Below are 18215 nucleotides of genomic sequence, written 5' to 3'. Positions count from 1 at the left end.
ACCCACGTACACTAAATGGCCTGTGAGGAGTGCTACGAGAACAAGCATAACGCAGTATAAAAAACGGAAGTCAGGGAAACCGGAAAGAAGTATCCTGCATGTTTTCAAGTTAAAAGTCTCCATTCTCTATTACTCCTCAGTTTACTTCACGTTTAGGTAGCTAATGTCATGGATTTGTTTGCCAGCTCAAGTCTAGACACCACTAGTATTATGCCTACAACAGCATAGGCATCCCCATGCATGCATCTTATCAAAATATGACTCATTCAGTATTGTACCGTCACATTCCCTGTGCTCTGTCTGCAATCATAACCAGTCGTATCTACCAGAAATAATGAAACAATAATAGATGTTTGTTAAATCTATGTATTATTTATGACCACCTGAGTGGCCATTCCAAATATTTTGATATTTATTTCATCACTGAAAATCTTGCCAAAGCATATTCTGTAGGAGGTTATAATATAAATGTAAAATAATTAGAAAATATTTATATGAATCTGGTCATGAACAAATGGACTTTGAAATTAACAAGGGAGAGATTAAACGTAGGCTGTCTGGCATAAATTTAATCCCACACTTTAGAATAACTGTTGCAGTGGCCTGAGGTTGTCTCTGTATATATAGGCTATTCTCTCCATTGTGACACTGCTGCCCAGTTGATCTCCTTGCACCACCACAGCACCATGCACCTTCTGAAAAACTCTTCTGGAGGCATGCATGCTCTGCATAGTCATTATACCCTAATGTAGGCCTATTTTCCTACTAGCCAAATTAAGTGCAGAGCATGCATGATGCGTGCAACTCCTCATTCCAACATATTTGAACATTTAATTCATCCTTCATTCAGTTCAGTCAGTCAGTAAGTCATCCATTCAGTATTTGCAATAAGAACTATCTCAAAGAGAATAGAACAGTCGTATCCATTAGTTTATTGAAATCCATGTATGTTCAATATGAGCTAAATTCTCAAGTTCTGTTAGCCTATCACTTTAATAATTCAATGTTTTAATTTAGGCCTATTCAAACAAAAAATAAGCCTTCAATTTGTAGGCATTGCAATGTAGGCTATCATTTTGGGTGCTGGTGTAATATTTGTTTTCTAACAGTTTTTATTATAGGGCTCCCCTTAAAAAGGAGACCCTAGCTCACAGGCCTAAATATAGCCTCTAAATTAATTTTAAATAAAATAGTTGAAGAAGCACGTGCAGTGGCTGATAGGGAAAACAGATCTGTCAATAAGAATAGGCTACATATAGTCTTGGCCATTTGGGACCCCTTGGCTATTTCACTCAGGACAGGTTATAGCCAAGACTTAATCAATATTTTGTTTTGTCTTGTGTATTGATATGGATATAGCCTCTGCGTGGTGGGGTTGTGCTTCACAAATGGTTATAACAAGCCTACATACAGAGTGGAATTCACTAATAAAACAGTCAAAATGTCTAATATAAGGCCGACAGTCTGTGCTCCCAAATACTGGAAAAAGTGTGATTCGTTAGGTTACATGATCACCACAATAGCCCCACACAGCTATAACAATATATTAAATGGCCGTTAACACACAACAGCATTTCATATTTAGATAGCGGAATAGGCTGCCTAGCCTACATAATATTTACTTTCTATTTTACAGCTTAGGCGTGTATTCTAGATAAGGCTCTGTGTCATTAGCATTATCTCACAAGTAATTTACTGAAGGCCCAAGCCTATACTACGCCTTCTGTTGGTATAACGTCGTTATTGATTACAGTTCTAAAACAAGCTCTAGACTTTTATTTTGGAAATGAAACCGGAAGCTGGAAAGTAACTCTAAAGTCTGGGCTAGAGTCGCTTGATTGACTAGCTAGCTTCGACTAGCTACATTCGGTTCTTGTCCTTTGCTGATGCCACATTACTGACAAAAGTTTGTATGTATACATTTTTTATTTAAGATCAGTCCTTAGGCATGGTATATTCGCCATATACCATACCCCCTTGTGCTTTATTCAATCAAATGAGTTAAATCGATGTCCATTGATGGAAAATGATCTGGTGAGTTTAATAGGGGTGAATTATATTTTCTCTTGTGACATATTCAAATTCCTTTATTACGTGATGTCATAGCTTGCAATAATTCTTATTTTGAGAAAAAACATATTTTGCTTCTGTTACTGTTACAAGTTACTACGATATTGCTTAATTGGCTCAATAGCATTATGGAAAAAGGGTTTATTGTATTAATATGATAACTCCTCTCTTGCTGTGAAAAAAAATGTGGCCTAAATATAGTCAACAAAAATATAAACGCAACAAGTAAAGTGTTGGTCCACTATTTCATGAGCTGAAATCAAAGAACCCAGAAATTGTCCATATGAACCATAGGCTTATTTCTTTCACATTTTTGGAACTAAGTTTTGGGTACATCCCTGTTAGTGTGCATTTCTCCTTTGCCAAGATAATCCATCCACCTGACAGGTGTGACATATCAAGAAGCTGATTTAACAGCATGAAAGTTATAGAGGTTCACCTTGTGCTGGGCACAATAAAAGGCCACTCTAAAATGTGTAGTTTTATGTCTTGAAATTTTGTGGGAGCATGCAATTGGCATGCTGATTGCAGGAATGGCAACCAGAGCTGTTGACAGATAATTGAATGTTAATATCTCTGCCATAAGCCGCCTCCAACGTTGTTTTAGAGAATTTGACAGTACGTCCAACCGGCCTCACCACTGTGTAACCACGCCAGTCCAGGACCTGCACACCTGGCTTCTTCACCTGCGGGATCTTCTGAGACCAGCCACCCGAACAGCCGAGGAAACCTTAGAAATAAATCCCCTGTTTAATATTAAATAAAAAATAAATACGAAAAAAGTAAGATTCACAAACTAATAATGTAATTATAGAATGCTTGTGTAAAGCAGCATTCATCTGAACATGCAGAGTGAACGTCAAAGTACTTGTGAATCCATGGTCAAGCAACTGCTCTCTTCTTGAGTGACAGGGGGCAGGGCTTGGTGTGGTTAGCAGCAAAAAGAAGAGGGAGAGAGACTCAAGTAGCAATTTAAGTAAACTATAAAAACTGACATAGGCACAGAAGTTGAGTATCACATTTAACAAACCAAACATTGAAATACCATTATAGAAGGTAAAGAAACTCAAACCGGTCCTTGTATATAGTAAAATACAGTATACCGCCCGGCCCTACAATCCACCCAGTGATGGCTAGGGCTGACACACAACTCACACAAGCCAAACTACCCCTCCAGCTGTGAGATATTGGTGCCCAGGGATGTAGACAGCCCTGGGTAGCTGGTGCAGAGGGGCTATGAATCTCCTGTTTCCCGGAAGCGGGGTGAAATGCTTGTCTCCCATCAGAGTCTTGTAGAGCAGTGTGAAGAGGTCCTCTTGAGCTTGATCCTCTTGCTTGCCTACTTTTAGCTTTTCTTCTTGGCATTACTTTAAATTAACCATCCTCTGCCTCTAGGGAGCAATGTACCGAGACCAAACGACCTAGCTCATGGTCCTCCTGGCCAGCAGGTCGTGCTGGTACCTGCTTTCTTCACCATTTGTAGCAGAGCCTGGGGAGTGGCCACTGCCATGGACCAGAGCTAGGACGGGTCTCGGGGTACAGAGGGCCGAGTAAACAGTTCAAGCTTTTATTGTATGATTTTACAAACCGAAATGCTCAAGAATAAGGAACTTAAAGTATAACTTCAGTTACTAAGGTTTCCCTTAAACTAAATCGTATCTCCCAACCTGTCTGCTGTAGCAGCCTACTCAACTGTTTGGGCTAATTAAGGATTCTCAGCTAGCCTCTATTAGCCTCCTAACTGGGAAGGTGCTGGAAGGCACCCTAAGGCTTAATGCCAATGTGCTAAGAATGTACATGTTGAGTCTGAAAAAAAAAACCTAGATATTGTACTGTGTACCTGTGCGTGTTTTTTGCTGTTCACTTTTGAAGCAGCCCTCTCAGAAATAATGTTCTGCCTTGATCTCGAACTGATCTCTGCTGATAGTTTTTCTACTTGACTTCAGATTCACCATACATCTGCAACAAACCAGAACAATGCTACATTAAAGTAAAAAAAAACCTGATATGAATGTTGATATCAGGACATTCTGAGGGTCTTGTGAATCTCTTCTACTGGTGCCTACAGTGCCAGTTTAGTAGGAGCTCAACTCCTTGTCCCTCCTAGTATTCCATGTTTTAAGCCCTTTCTGCTCCACTGCCAATGTGCATACATTAGATGGCACGGACTGAGGTGCTTTCCTGGGGGCAAAGGATCAGGCTCTCCCTGCCTCTGCTTTGGTCGTTTGCAGAGGTAGGCCACACATGGCTGCTCACACCAAACAGAACAATGGGCTATGGTTCCAAGATGGCCAAATGTCCTCTAACAGCCTCAGAAAATTGTTCTAACACACACACAGACGGACAGTTGGGAGGCAATTTACATGGATGGTGAGTGACTTTCATCCTCTTTTTTTATATAGCACAATGTCAGCCAGAGGTCAACCTGGTTATGGTGTGATCGTCTCACCGTGGTGGTGCTGCGGCCATCTTTATTTATTTCACTCTACAAGCCCTGGAGATTGAGCTGAACTACAGAGCCATATTTAGCCTTTATTTAAGAAGATTGGGCAGGCCAGCCAGACTGTCCGATGGCCTAGCCCCTGCTTACCGAGGGCCAGTCGGATCAATACAACACAATTTGAGTTCTCCAATCTGAGGGTCTTTGAGACACAGCCGTGGCACTTACGGGGTGATCGCTTTTGATGAAGTCTTTATCAGCCTCTATTGACAGATTCAGTTGAGCAACTTCCTCTCCCGTCCCTTGCTCCTCTCCCAACTGTAAAGTAATGGATACTAAGCCCCCTCCTTTAAAAGTTTCTAAGAGCTGATGGAATGATTGATAGGAACACAACCCCTTTAAGTTTGTTTTTGTTATTTCTGCCTTAATATCTGATGGAGGAAATTACTTTTCAGCGGAGTTCAGGTGACCCCTATGGTTCTTTGAGACCGTTCTTCAGTCCGATACTGCAGCGTTGTGGCAAGACTTACACCAAATGGACCTACCCAATCAAAGGAGCATTGAGAGAGAATACAAAGAAAACATCAGCTCCTCCAAAAAATGAAGAAAAAGAAAAAGCAAGCGGGAGGAGATTTACTTTTAGAAGAAAGTCTAAGAGCAACCTGGCGTCCGATGAAGGATTGTGGAAATTTCAAAATGATTACATATTTGATTTCCAAACAAGCCGCGGGGGTATTGGATATCACAAGCTAATGCGTGGCGGTCACATGTGCACTGTTGGAAATTTGGTTGAGGCTCTTCTCAGCCTTTGATGTCACAAGTTGTTTTTTCGCGTTTAGAGTAGCTGCTCCAGAGGAAGCCTAATCCATGTGATATTGCTATGGCAAGCAGTATTTCTACACAACACTCCTAACAGTGTTCGTGACTCCACTAATTTGCCGTTGTTGTTTTACCTGCTTTGTATTTTGCAGCCCCTCTAGACCCCCATCTCTCCCTCTTAGTTACCCTCAGAGGGAGCTGTTACCCAGGCCTCTGTGGATTGGCCGGAGGTGGTTTCCCAATCGCGAGAGATGCAAGGCGAACTGGATTTCTGTGAATTGATTAAGAGGAAGATTTGGTTCATGTTCTGCAGCTGTGTTTGGTTGGCTCAATTATGTAACCTGACTTGAATCTTTAATTGACAGACCACAATCTGCCTCTTGTGGGTGCTTTAGAATAAGCTTGTTCATTGTTTTTCACTCTGTCAATTGTACACCTTTTGTCATTGTTTTGGAATATGTAAACATACAAGCACTGTTGTCAGGCATTATGGGATTTATTCCAGTCGCTGTGACCCTGCTGCACCACCAGCAACCCCCACCCCCACACCAAGCCCAGTCACTCTCCAGTCAATTTCATTAATGCTAAATCCCACATCCTACACAGCTGCCTTTAAAAAGAGCTTTTGGAAATTGAGTTGTAATAAGATACCTTGCGCTGCCAAGGTGAATAAGAGGCGGTTCTTGAATGCCTCTCTCTCTCTCTGTGTCTCACCCTCTGTCTTTCTCTCTGACACACACATTTTGCTCCATGTTGTTCCCATCTCTTACCGTGCTGTAGCTGCGGGAAAAGGTTACAACCTCCACAGCAGCTAATTCCCCATTGATCTGCCCTGGGGCGCCATAGCTGTTTACACAGACCTTTTTATAGAGAGCAAAGCATATTAAAGGCAGAGAAAAGTCCGCACACTGCTGTTCACCACTCTGTTCTGCATGTTTGTGCACAACAGCAGAACTGAGGGCTAAGGCCCTACCGAGACTTCCCACACTTGGTTGGGATTTGAAAATCCCACTGCCATGAGGGGAGATCTGAGAGCATTAAGATATTGGAAAATAATATTGCTCCTTTTTCAGAGTAGAGGCCATGTGATTTCTAATCAAGTCATTTTCTTATTTGTATACAGTGCATTAGGAAAGTATTCAGACCTTCACTTTTTTCACGTAATGTTACATTAGCCTTATTCTAAAATGTATAATTTTTTCCCCTCAATCTATACACACAATACTCCATAATGACAAAGTGAAAACAGGTTTGTAGAAATTTTAGCAAATTTCTAAAAAAAAAATACATACCTTATTTACATAAGTATTCAGACCCTTTGCTATAAGACTCGAAATTGAGTTCAGATGCATCCTGTTTCCATTGATCATCCTTGATGTTTCTACAACTTGATTGGAGTCCACCTGTGGTAAAATAAATTGATTGGACATGATTAGGAAAGGCACACACCTGTCACACAGTTGTCAGAGCAAAAACCAAGCCACAGAACACACCAAAACAAACATTTTATTACTATTATTTTTTTTATACCTTTTTATATAACTAGGCAAATCAGTTAAGAACACATTCGTATTTTCAATGACTGTCAGAGTCAGGGTATATGCAACAGTTTGGGCTGCCTGGCTCATTGCAAATTAATTTGCCAGAATTTTACGTAGTTATGACATACATTGAAGGTTGTGCAATGTAACAAGAATATTTAGACTTAGGGATGCCACCCGTTAGATAAAATACCGAACGTTTCCGTATTTCACTGAGACAATAAACGTTTTGTTTTTTCAAAATGATAGCTTCCGGATTCGATCATATTAATGACCTAAGGCTCGTATTTCTGTGTGTTATTGTTATAATTAAGTCTGATTTGATAGAGCAGTCTGACTGAGCAGCAGCAGGCCTGTAATCATTCATTCAAACAGCAATTTTGTGCGTTTTGCCAGCAGCTCTTCGCAAGCACAGCGCTGTTTATGACTTCAAGCCTATCAGCCTAATGGCTGGTGTAAACAATGTGAAATGGCTGGCTAGTTAGCTGGGTGTGCGCTAATACTGTTTCAAACGTCACTCGCGTTTAGATTTGAAGTAGTTATTCCCCTTGTGCTGCTTCGAGTGTGGCTGTTGTCAATGTGTGCCTGGTTCGAGCCCAGGTAGGGGCGAGGAGGGGGACGGAAGCTATACTGTTACACTGGCAATACTATAGTGCCTATAAGATCGTCCAATAGTCAAAGGTATATGAAATACAAATGGTATAGAGAGAGAGTCCTATAAATACTATATTAACTAGAACCTAAAACCTCTTACCTTGGAATATTGAAATCTCATGTTAAAAGGAACCACCAACTTTCATATGTTCTCATGTTCTGAGCAAGGAACTTAAACGTTAGCTTTTTTAAATGGCACATATTACTTTCTTCTCCAACACTTTGTTTTTACATTATTTAAACCAAATTGAACATGTTTCATTATTTATTTGAGGCTAAATTGATTTTATTGATGTTTTATATTAAGTTAAAATAAGTGTTAATTCAGTATTGTTGTAATTGTCATTATTACAAATTTAAAAAAAATTCTGATTAATCGGTATCGGTTTTTTGGCCCTCCAATAATTGGTATCGGTACCGGCGTTGAAAAATCATCATCGGTCAACCTCTACTTCATTGTGAAGGCTTTAAACATGGTTTCCCATGCTTGTTCAATGAACCATAAACAATTAAAGAACATGCACCTGTGGAGCGATCGTTAAGACACTAACAGCTTACAGACGGTAGGCAATTAAGGTCACAGAGAACTTTGGACACTAAAGAGGTCTTTCTACTGACTCTGAAAAACACCAAAAGAAAGATGCCCGGCTCCCTGCTCATCTGTGTGAACTTGTCTTAGGCATGCTGCAAGGAGGCGTGAGGACTGCAGATGTCGCCAGGGCAATACATTTCAATGGAGGGAGACAGGACGGACAGCTGATCGTCCTCGCAGAGGCAGTCCACGTGTAACAACACCTGCACAGGATCGGTACATCCGAACATCACACCTGCGGGACAGGTACAAGATGGCAACAACAACTGCTCGAGTTACACCAGGAACACACAATCCCTCCATCAGTGCTCAGACTGTCCGCAAGAGGCTGAGAGAGACTGGACTGAGGGCTTGTAGGCCTGTTGTAAGGCAGGTCCTCACCAGACATCCCCGGCAACAATGTCGCCTATGGGCACAAACCCACCGTCGCTGGACCAGACAGACTGGCAAAAAGTGCTTTTCACTGACGAGTCGCGGTTTTGTCTCACCAGGGGTGATGGTCGGATTTGCGTGTATCATTGAAGGAATGAGCTTTACACCGAGGCCTGTACTCTGGAGCGGGATCGATTTGGAGGTGGAGGGTCCGTCATGGTCTGGGGCGGTGTGTCAGCATCATCGGACTGAGCTTGTTGTCAGTCAGTCTCAACGCTGTGCGTTACAGGGAAGACATCCTCATCTCTCATGTGGTACTCTTCCTGCAGGCTCATCCTGACATGACCCTCCAGCATGACAATGCCACCAGCCACACTGCTCGTTCTGTGTGTAATTTCCTGCAAGACAGGAATGTCAGTGTTCTGCCATTGACAGCGAAGAGCCCGGATCTCAATCCCATTGAGCACCTCTGGTACCAGTTGGATCGGAGGCCAGGTTCCCCTCAAATGTCTGGGAACTTGCAGGTGCCTTGGTGGAAGAGTGGGTAGCATCTCACAGCAAGAACTGGCAAATCTGGTGCAGTCCTTGAGGAGGAGATGCACTGCAGTACTTAATGCAGCTGGTGGCCACACCAGATACTGACTTACATTTGATTCCCCCCCCCCCTTTGTTCAGGGACACATTATTCCATTTCTGTTAGTCACATGTCTGTGGAACTTGTTCAATTTATGTCTCAGTTGTTGAATCTTATGTTCGTGAAATGTGAAAAAGCTAATGTTCAGAACATGACAACATATGAAAGCTGGTTGTTCCTTTTAACATGCGTCTTCAATATTCCCAGGTAAGAAGTTTTAGGTTGTAGTTATTATAGGAATTATAGGACTATTTCTCTCTACCATTTGTATTTCATATACCTTTGACTATTGGATGTTCTTATAGGCACTATAGTATTGCCAGTGTAACAGTACAGCTTCCGTACCTCATCCCGCCCCTACCTGGGCTCGAGCCAGGAACACATCGACAACAGCCACCCTCGAAGCATCGTTACCCATAGCTCCACAAAAGCTGCGGCCCTTGCCGAGCAAGTGGAACAACTACTTCAAGGTCTCAGAGCGAGTGACGTCACCGATTTTGAAACACTATTAGCGTGCACCCCGCTAACTAGCTAGCCATTTCACATCGGTTACACCAGCCCAATCTCGGGAGTTGATAGGCTTGAAGTCATTAACAGCTCAATGCTTGAAGCACAGCGAAGAGCTGCTGGCAAATGCACGAAAGTGCTGTTTGAATGAATGATTACGAGCCTGCTTTTGCCTACCACTACTCAGTCAGACTGCTCTTTCAAATATCCAATCATAGACTTAATTATAACATAATAACACACAGAAATGCGAGCCTTAGGTCATTAATATGGTCAAATCCGTTAACTATCATAAAAAAAATAAAAGTTTATTCTTTCAGTGAAATACGGAACCGTTCCGTATTTTATCTAACGGGTGGCATCCCTATGTCTAAATATTGCTGTTACATTGCACAACCTTTAATGTTATGTCATAATTATGTACAATTCTGGCAAATGAGTTATGGTCTTTGTTAGGAAGAAATGGTCTTCACACATTTCGCAACGAGCCAGGCGGCCCAAACTGCTGCATATACCCAGACTGCTTCCCTAGTTAAAATAAATTAATGTTAGCAGGCAATATTTACTAAATATGCAGGTTTAAAAATATATACTTGGGTAATGATTTTAAAGAAAGGCATTGATGTTTATGGTTAGTTACACATTGGTGCAACGACAGTGCTTTTTTTCGCGAATGCACTCGCGTAACAGGTAGTCAGCCTGCCACGGAGTCTCCTCGTGGAGTGCAATGTAATCGGCAACAATCGGTGTCCAAAAATGGCAATTACCGATTTTTATGTAAACTTGAAATCGGCCCGAATTAATTGGCCATTCTGATTAATCGGTCGACCTCTAGTTCATACAAATATTTACACATGTTAAGTTTGCTGAAAATGCTGGGGAATTTCACTATACTAGGCACGGTGTGCTCTCGGTGTTCTCTCCCTCTAAAAACATAAATAAATAATTCTAAATAACAAACTGTCTTTATTTACACATTTGTAAGAGTGTCTCACCCCATGTTCAAGAATGGCTTTTTCCCCTTTGTAATCTGAATAATCTCTCACTTTCGGGTATTTGAAACAAAATCATCTCCAAAATATCGTTATTTTTTAAACAAGCCATAGAAAGTTGGTTGCAATTTCAGTTAGAAAAAGGGGGAGGAAAGAAAACAACTTGTCTGTTGGCCTTGCATTGTTATTAAATAATAATAATAAAGTTATTTAAGGACCAAGAAATGGACAGCTGTGCCATATAGATTGCAAAATAGTATAGAAGAGATTTTTGACATGGTTTATGAATTGACACTCAATTTTCTGTTCATTTTAACCTACTGCAGACCTTAAACCTATGGGTTTAACCTTCTGAATGAATGATTATACTTGAGATAGAAGCTGCCTCTTAATTAGTTCCGAGCGCCGATCTGTTATTCAGTGATTATTAGTAATAATAATGAATGACATAGCATGGGGACTGGTCTTGATGAATCAAGCTAATTTTTTATTTGGGCATGTTAGGATTATTTTGCAGTTGCAGTCACTTAGTAGCTTAGGCCTACAGTACTCTCGACTGGTCCAGTTGTACAGCGCCATATTTTCCTAACTGAAACCTTTTAGCCATGATTTTAAAATGAATCAGCTGATGCATTGGTCTAGAGCCAGGTGGTATTGGCGGAGAGTCACCTGTGAGCTCTGGAACTTCTTTCTGATTTATTAACAAAATTGTCATTTTAAATGTCCGGCTACTCTAGGTGTGATAACACCCCCCCCCCCCCCCCCAACTTGCATTGTATTAAATGTTTATTTTAACTACATTTTAGTTGCACTTCCCCCCCAGCTCCACGACCACAGGTAAAACCTTGCTGAGATGATCAATGTATTTGTTGCATTGTTGTATCGTCAATTTCTCAAGCCAAAATGTCTTGATGGCCTTCACCAGTTCATCTTTGCTTGTAGGCTTACCGAGTCCACCAAATACATTGTTTTCTAACCACATCTGGATTGCTCCATAACGAATTACTATGGGAATAAATATAATTGAACGACAGATATATTGGAATAAAGTAGGCTAATGAAGGCAAAAGATTGTTGCTTTCTGGAACACCCAAAGACATCCAATTGTTATAATAGGATTTGAAGCAATCGCCTACCTGCGTGTGGTCAACTATTTCAGCACCGTTTCGCTCTGCTCTGAGACAAGCAAGACTTCTTAATAAACATATACATTTTAAAACAGCTTTTTGAAATTGAATTGAATAATACATTTGTCCTATTGCCCATTTTGGCCTTTAGGCTACACTTTACAAACTTGCAATGTATTCGATGCTTAAGTACTCTAAAACCAGGTTTTCCCCAACAAAAAATTGCATGAACCCATACAAATATAGAAATGTATTAATAACCCTGCATTGTATAAATTGTATAAAAGCCCATTAGATATTAATTTAGAATCCTCTAAATTGAATTAGATCTACTATTGTACAAGGACATTGTATTGATCTGCCAGTATGTTCATTCCGGTAAACTCTTTGTTTCCTTTTGTGTCCTACCAATTATTGTTGGAATATTCACCATGGCAACCAATAAAATGTATTTCTTAGTTAGGTTGGCTTGTTTGCAGAATTGTAGCGAGGGCCAGCCGACTAGAGCATACAGGTCGCAGTGGTGGGTGGTTTAAGGTGCTTTAGTAACAAAACGGATGGCACTGGGATAAACTGCATCCAGTTTGCTGAGTAGAGTGTTGGAAGCTATTTTGTAGATGACATCGCCGAAGTCGAGGATCAGTAGGATAGTCAGTTTTACTAGGATAAGTTTGGCGACGTGAGTGAAGGAGGCTTTGTTGCGGAATAGAAAGCAGACTATAGATTTGATTTTAGATTGGAGATGTTTGATATGAGTCTTTTAAGGAGAGTTTACAGTCTAGCCAGACACCTAGGTACTTATAGATGTCCACATATTGTAGGTCGTAACCATCCAGGGTGGTCGGGCGTGCGGGTGCAGGCAGCGAACGGTTGAAAAGCATGCATTTGGTTTTACTAGCGTTGGAGGCCACGGAAGGAGTGTTGTATGGCGTTGAAGCTCATTTGGAGGTTAGATAGCACAGTGTCCAAGGACGGGCCGGAAGTATACAGAATGGTGTCGTCTGCGTAAAGGTGGATCAGGGAATCGCCCGCAGCAAGAGCAACATCATTGATATATACAGAGAAAAGAGTCGGCCCGAGAATTGAACCCTGTGGCACCCCCATAGAGACTGCCAGAGGACCGGACAGCATGCCCTCTGAACACACTGAACTCTGTCTGCAAAGTAGTTGGTGAACCAGGCAAGGCAGTCATCAGAAAAACCGAGGCTACTCAGTCTGCCGATAAGAATATGGTGATTAACAGAGTCGAAAGCCTTGGCAAGGTCGATGAAGACGGCTGCACAGTACTGTCTTTTATCGATGGCGGTTATGATATCGTTTAGTACCTTGAGCGTGGCTGAGGTGCACCCGTGACCAGCTTGGAAACCAGATTGCACAGCGGAGAAGGTACGGTGGGATTCGAGATGGTCAGTGACCTGTTTGTTGACTTTGCTTTCGAAGACCTTAGTTGGCCAAGGTTGGAGTAGCCAGGAGGAAGGCATGGCCAGCCGTTGAGAAATGGTTGTTGAAGTTTTCGATAATCATGGATTTATCGGTGGTGACCGTGTTACCTAGCCTCAGTGCAGTGGGCAGCTGGGAGGAGGTGCTCTTGTTCTCCATGGACTTCACAGTGTCCCATAACTTTTTGGAGTTAGAGCTACAGGATGCAAATTTCTGCCTGAAGAAGCTGGCCTTTGCTTTCCTGACTGACTGCGTGTATTGGTTCCTGACTTCCCTGAACAGTTGCATATTGCGGGGACTATTCGATGCTATTGCAGTCCGCCACATGTTTTTGTCCTGGTCAAGGGCAGTCAGGTCTGGAGTGAACCAAGGGCTATATCTGTTCTTAGTTCTGCATTTTTTGAACGGAGCATGCTTATCTAAAATGGTGAGGAAAGTGCTTAAGTACTTTTAAGTTTTACACAGTATCTGTTCATCAACGTCTTTATACTTTCGTTAATAAAATAACGCTAGACTTTCAAAATGCAGATGTTTATTTCAACTACTGTACATCTCAGCTACATTTTAGTTGCACCCCCCCCAGCTCCATGATCATGGATAAATCCTTGCTGAGATGATCAATATATTTGTTGCATTGTTGCATGGTCAGTTTCTCAAGCCAAAACATCTTGATGGCCTTCACCAGTTCATCTTTGCTTGTAGGCTTAGCAGAGTTACGAATTCATTTTTCCGAATAAAGTAGGCTAAGGAAGGCAACAAATTGTTGCCTACTGGAACACCCAAAGTCATCCAATTGTTATAATAGGATTTGAAGCAATAGCCTACCCTCGTGTGGTCAACTATTTCAGCACCATTTCGCTCTGCTCTGAGATGATGATGGGGACTGGTCTTGATAAATCATTGAGATTTTTCTCTCCGTTTTGGTGCTGGTTAGCCTACAATTAGTGTGGAAATGTTACGATTATTTTGCTCTTAGTGGCCTACTCCCGACCGGTCACGTTGTACAGCGAAACCCTGAAATTTCTTGGAATAGAAACACTATAATATTAATAAAGCTACATTTCTTAAAATCAATCCCATATACTATGTTCTTACAAAAAAATGTTTTAAATTCTCGAGTACAGCCTATATTAAAAACTGTCAAATGCTTCTCAAAGATGCCCTCTGGTGGTCAAACTAGCATTAATGGCAACTATAGCTGACACTTAAATAACGTGCCATAGAATTTTGCTGCAGCCTACAAGGTGTGCTGCAGTATGACACAACTTTTAAAGGAAGAACCACTGTGTATATAGTTTTAAATTATCACTTAAATTGATCCACCAAAACACAAACCTATCAATACATTTAAAGCTGTTTGTATTCAGTGTTGCTGTGTTGACTGACCTCCCCCCTCTCTCTCCGCAGAGCTGTCAGATGTGGAGCCCAACATATTCCTGCGGCCCTTCCTGGAGGTGGTACGATCTGAAGACACCACCGGACCAATCACAGGCCTGGCCCTCACCTCTGTCAACAAGTTCCTTTCCTACGGCCTCATAGGTGAGCAACACAGCTGTCCTAATACACACACACACACACACACACACACACACACACACAGACAGGACAGGACAGGACAGGACAGGACAGGACAGGACAGGACAGGAGAGGAGAGGAGAGAGGAGACCTGTTGTCTAAGCATTTATGTTATATACAGAGAACAGTGTAAGGTGGTCTGTCAGTTATTTAGCCTTGATATTGTAAGTTATGTAGCATTGACAGAGACTTCTGTGTGGGACCACTACGTTGTTGTTAAAGACAGCTTTCCATTTGGAGGGGTGACTTGTTTATATTGTTAATCTGAGAACACAGTCATCATGGACTGGCTCCAGGCATGCCAAGAATGACGAGTTCTGATTTATCGATGCTTAAATGGACGTTGTTTACTACAGAAATGGCACAGCCCGTCCTTGCTAGCATCATCATGGAAATATGGCAGGCGTCCGCCAGTTGTCAAAAGTGTGAAGAAAGCATGTATCTCCAGATGTTATTCTAAATGGCAGGGGTTGAATAAATGTTACATCTCCGACCGTCAAAACAGCTGCGACGCCTTGCTGAAATAAATGAGCTCCATTGTAACATTGAATAACACCATTTATCGCATCCCTGTCCTGAACATGTTGTTTTTATTGGGCTGTAATTTTATCATTCAGCTGTTATATTGGCCAAATATTCAGTGAATACAACATATGTTGGAAGAGTAGGCTATTTGTAATTTGATTTCAGCTCTACGACCATCGCTTTTGGCATGTGTCCTGAGGTGTACCATAGTTGTCTTTTTCGAGTCTGATCCCACAAGCCCTTGGAATACCTGGCAAACTGAGTCTAGATGCACGTCCTCACACACACACACACCACTCTCTCACAAACCACAAGCACACACCATCACAGATCAGCCTCTCACAAATCACTCCCAGAGCCCCTGTCTGTCACTCCAAACCCAACGCCTGCTTCTTAATCCTATAACCCCCCCCCCCCCCTCACACACACACACACCTCATCAGTGGAGTTAAAATGGGTGGGAAACCATGGCAACATGACCCTGCAGCCCTCAAGACAATGGCCCTCCAGCGCAGAATGAAGAGAAGGATATGACACGCTCAGATATTACCCTCCGTTTGAATTCAACCCGTGTTCCTCAAATGCTGTGAGGTCTTTCCCAGCTTGTTAACACACTGAAGTCAGCGGCATCATTTTCCCCTACACCATCTGTCTGCTCACACAGCAAGCGGCTCGTCGGATCACAGTCGTTAGACGTATTGAGGAACTGAGGAAGCACTGGTTGTATTGGACTCTGATCGTACATAAATACATGCATTTTTCAACAGCATATTAGTGGACAATAAATGTAGTGTAGTTAAATACTTAAACTTTCTAATAAAATGCTAAATCAGGATTGCGAGTTTCAACGGAGATTCTGCATCTATGAAGTATTATGATTTCAATTGTAAAATAAATTCTAGAGCTTTGATTTTAGAACTGATTCATTCTAGGCCTTCCTGAAAAGTACTGAAATTGATTTCTAAATCTAATCTGTTTCGATATTAACATCGTTATTCACTAGATTCACGTATTCACTTGAATAACTTATTCATTTCACTACTAGAATATGTACTTCCTATAGAGTTGGCCCTGATGTCTTGTTGATTAGCCGGTAAGTAGTGCCAAATTTACAGGGCTTAGTTACCATTTAAATCCAAATAGTTCCTAAGTACTGCCTTAGTAGTATTCTGGTACTTATGACATGGTCATTTAGAGGAAATGCCAGTACCTAGTTATTTAGAATTGACTGCAGAGTCGGAGAGAAGCCTCTTACCTTAATAACCAGGTGAACTAGAGACGGTCTGGTCTGTCTCATGTTCATAGAGTCATGTGAGATTGAATGAACCATCTTTCAGTGTCAAAGGGCTTTTATACTAATGAGCCTGCTCCAGCAGTTCTGATTAGGCCCTTCTCCAGTGAAAAGTCAACTTTAGTATCCCTCTGTTCAGACATTTATGAGAGCTGGCTGTCTGTATTAGCTAACGATATGACATGTAGCCTACATTTAGTACTGCACACGTAGTAGACCTACTCAATCTATGAAACCTTTTGAAAATGCAGTAATTGCTTTCAAAACCCCAACCAAAGGAAATGTCTAAAAAAAAGTCATTTTTGCTCAATTGTCCACATGCCACACCGTTGTACAAGTAGAGTAAGAGGTTTAAAATGACTTCTGTTGGTGGTGAAAGACTGATACTAAGAGACAGGCAGAGGGCCTGATCCTGTTGAACACTGCCATCTGCTGGTTGCAGTGTCAAAAAAATTTGGATTTAATGGTCATTCACTCGTTTTTGATAATTACAGTGTTCATATTTGTCCATTTTTAATAACTTCTCAAATGTTTCCCATTAGATGTATGGTAAGCCTAATGCTAATTAGAATCTCACAATAGATTTCTCAACGTCAGCTTACATTGATTAGGGATCGATTCACTTTGGCATAGTTTTTCCTCACTATAAAGTTGTCTGTTATGGAAACGACTGAAAAGGTCCAAGTGCCAAAACATAATAGCAGCGATAAAGCGGCCACTGGTGGCAGGCTAAATACATCTCTCTTAGTCTGTCTGCTTTGTTGTATAGGCGTAGTGGAGGTTTTTCTTTGGCTTTTCTTTGTCTCCCGTGTCTGATGTGGTGGAGAGGGCTCTGCAAGTTTGCACACATTCTTAATATCCCTTCTCAAGGCTCCTCTCAGGAGAAACACACCACAGCATGTAACTTAGCCCTGTTGCTTTTACCCTGCATGTCACTCCGAACATGTTCCCCTTCGTGTCGTCCCTTTGTCCCCCCGTCACCCTTCCTCTGTTTGCAATGGGTCCTGCCTTACCCCCTCTGTCGCCCTGGGGGGTCCAAAAAAGACCAAGGGAAATCACACACACACTCCCACTCGCGCACACATTTCATTGAGTGAGGGCTAATTCCCCTCAATCTGTGGCCTGAGGTCTGCTGGCACGGAGGGAGTGCTGGCCTAAGCCCCTCCACTGATGGACATCCTGATCCCCTCCTCTCCAACATCCCTCAGAGCCTAGAGGCACCTCCACTCAGCCTGCTGAAAGCAGCCATGGCCACACCAGCCTCATAAGGCTCATAGAACAGCGCAACTGAGCATTTGCCTTCATTACCCGCTCAAAAGAGAGGCGCAAAATATCACACTGGTTTTCTAATTAGTTGTTACATCATATAGGCATTTATATATACAACATTTTTAAACATGAAGGCCAGTTAAGTCAACTTTTAATGCAGCAGAAGTTATTATTGCAACATTTGAAGATCGGGTATTTTTACAATAATGTTACCTGGGCCTGTCTGCTAATGGGTTGTAGTGCTATTCAATCACAATTATTTTATAAAGCCCTTTTTACTTAAGCAGTTGTCTCAAAGTGCTACTCAGAAGGGGAACAGGTGAACAAACTTGACTTCACTTACACTAAGGAAAAGTACACACCCTTT

General features: G+C 41.7%; 1 protein-coding gene across 4 annotated transcripts in view; it reads left to right on the top strand.

Annotated features, from left to right (window-relative positions):
* Positions 1-18215, top strand: part of LOC110502410 (Golgi-specific brefeldin A-resistance guanine nucleotide exchange factor 1) — a 125220-nt gene that overhangs the window by 62169 nt on the left and 44836 nt on the right. For all 4 annotated transcript variants that reach the window (XM_021580428.2, XM_036959755.1, XM_036959756.1 and 1 more), the window contains exon 4: positions 14596-14727. In XM_021580428.2, the coding sequence (XP_021436103.2) occupies positions 14596-14727 (132 nt within the window). The remainder of the gene's footprint in view (positions 1-14595; positions 14728-18215) is intronic.

The sequence above is a fragment of the Oncorhynchus mykiss genome, chromosome 23 (genome assembly GCF_013265735.2).
Source record: "Oncorhynchus mykiss isolate Arlee chromosome 23, USDA_OmykA_1.1, whole genome shotgun sequence".
NCBI lineage: Eukaryota > Metazoa > Chordata > Actinopteri > Salmoniformes > Salmonidae > Oncorhynchus > Oncorhynchus mykiss.
This window is presented reverse-complemented; position numbering and strand designations above follow the sequence as displayed.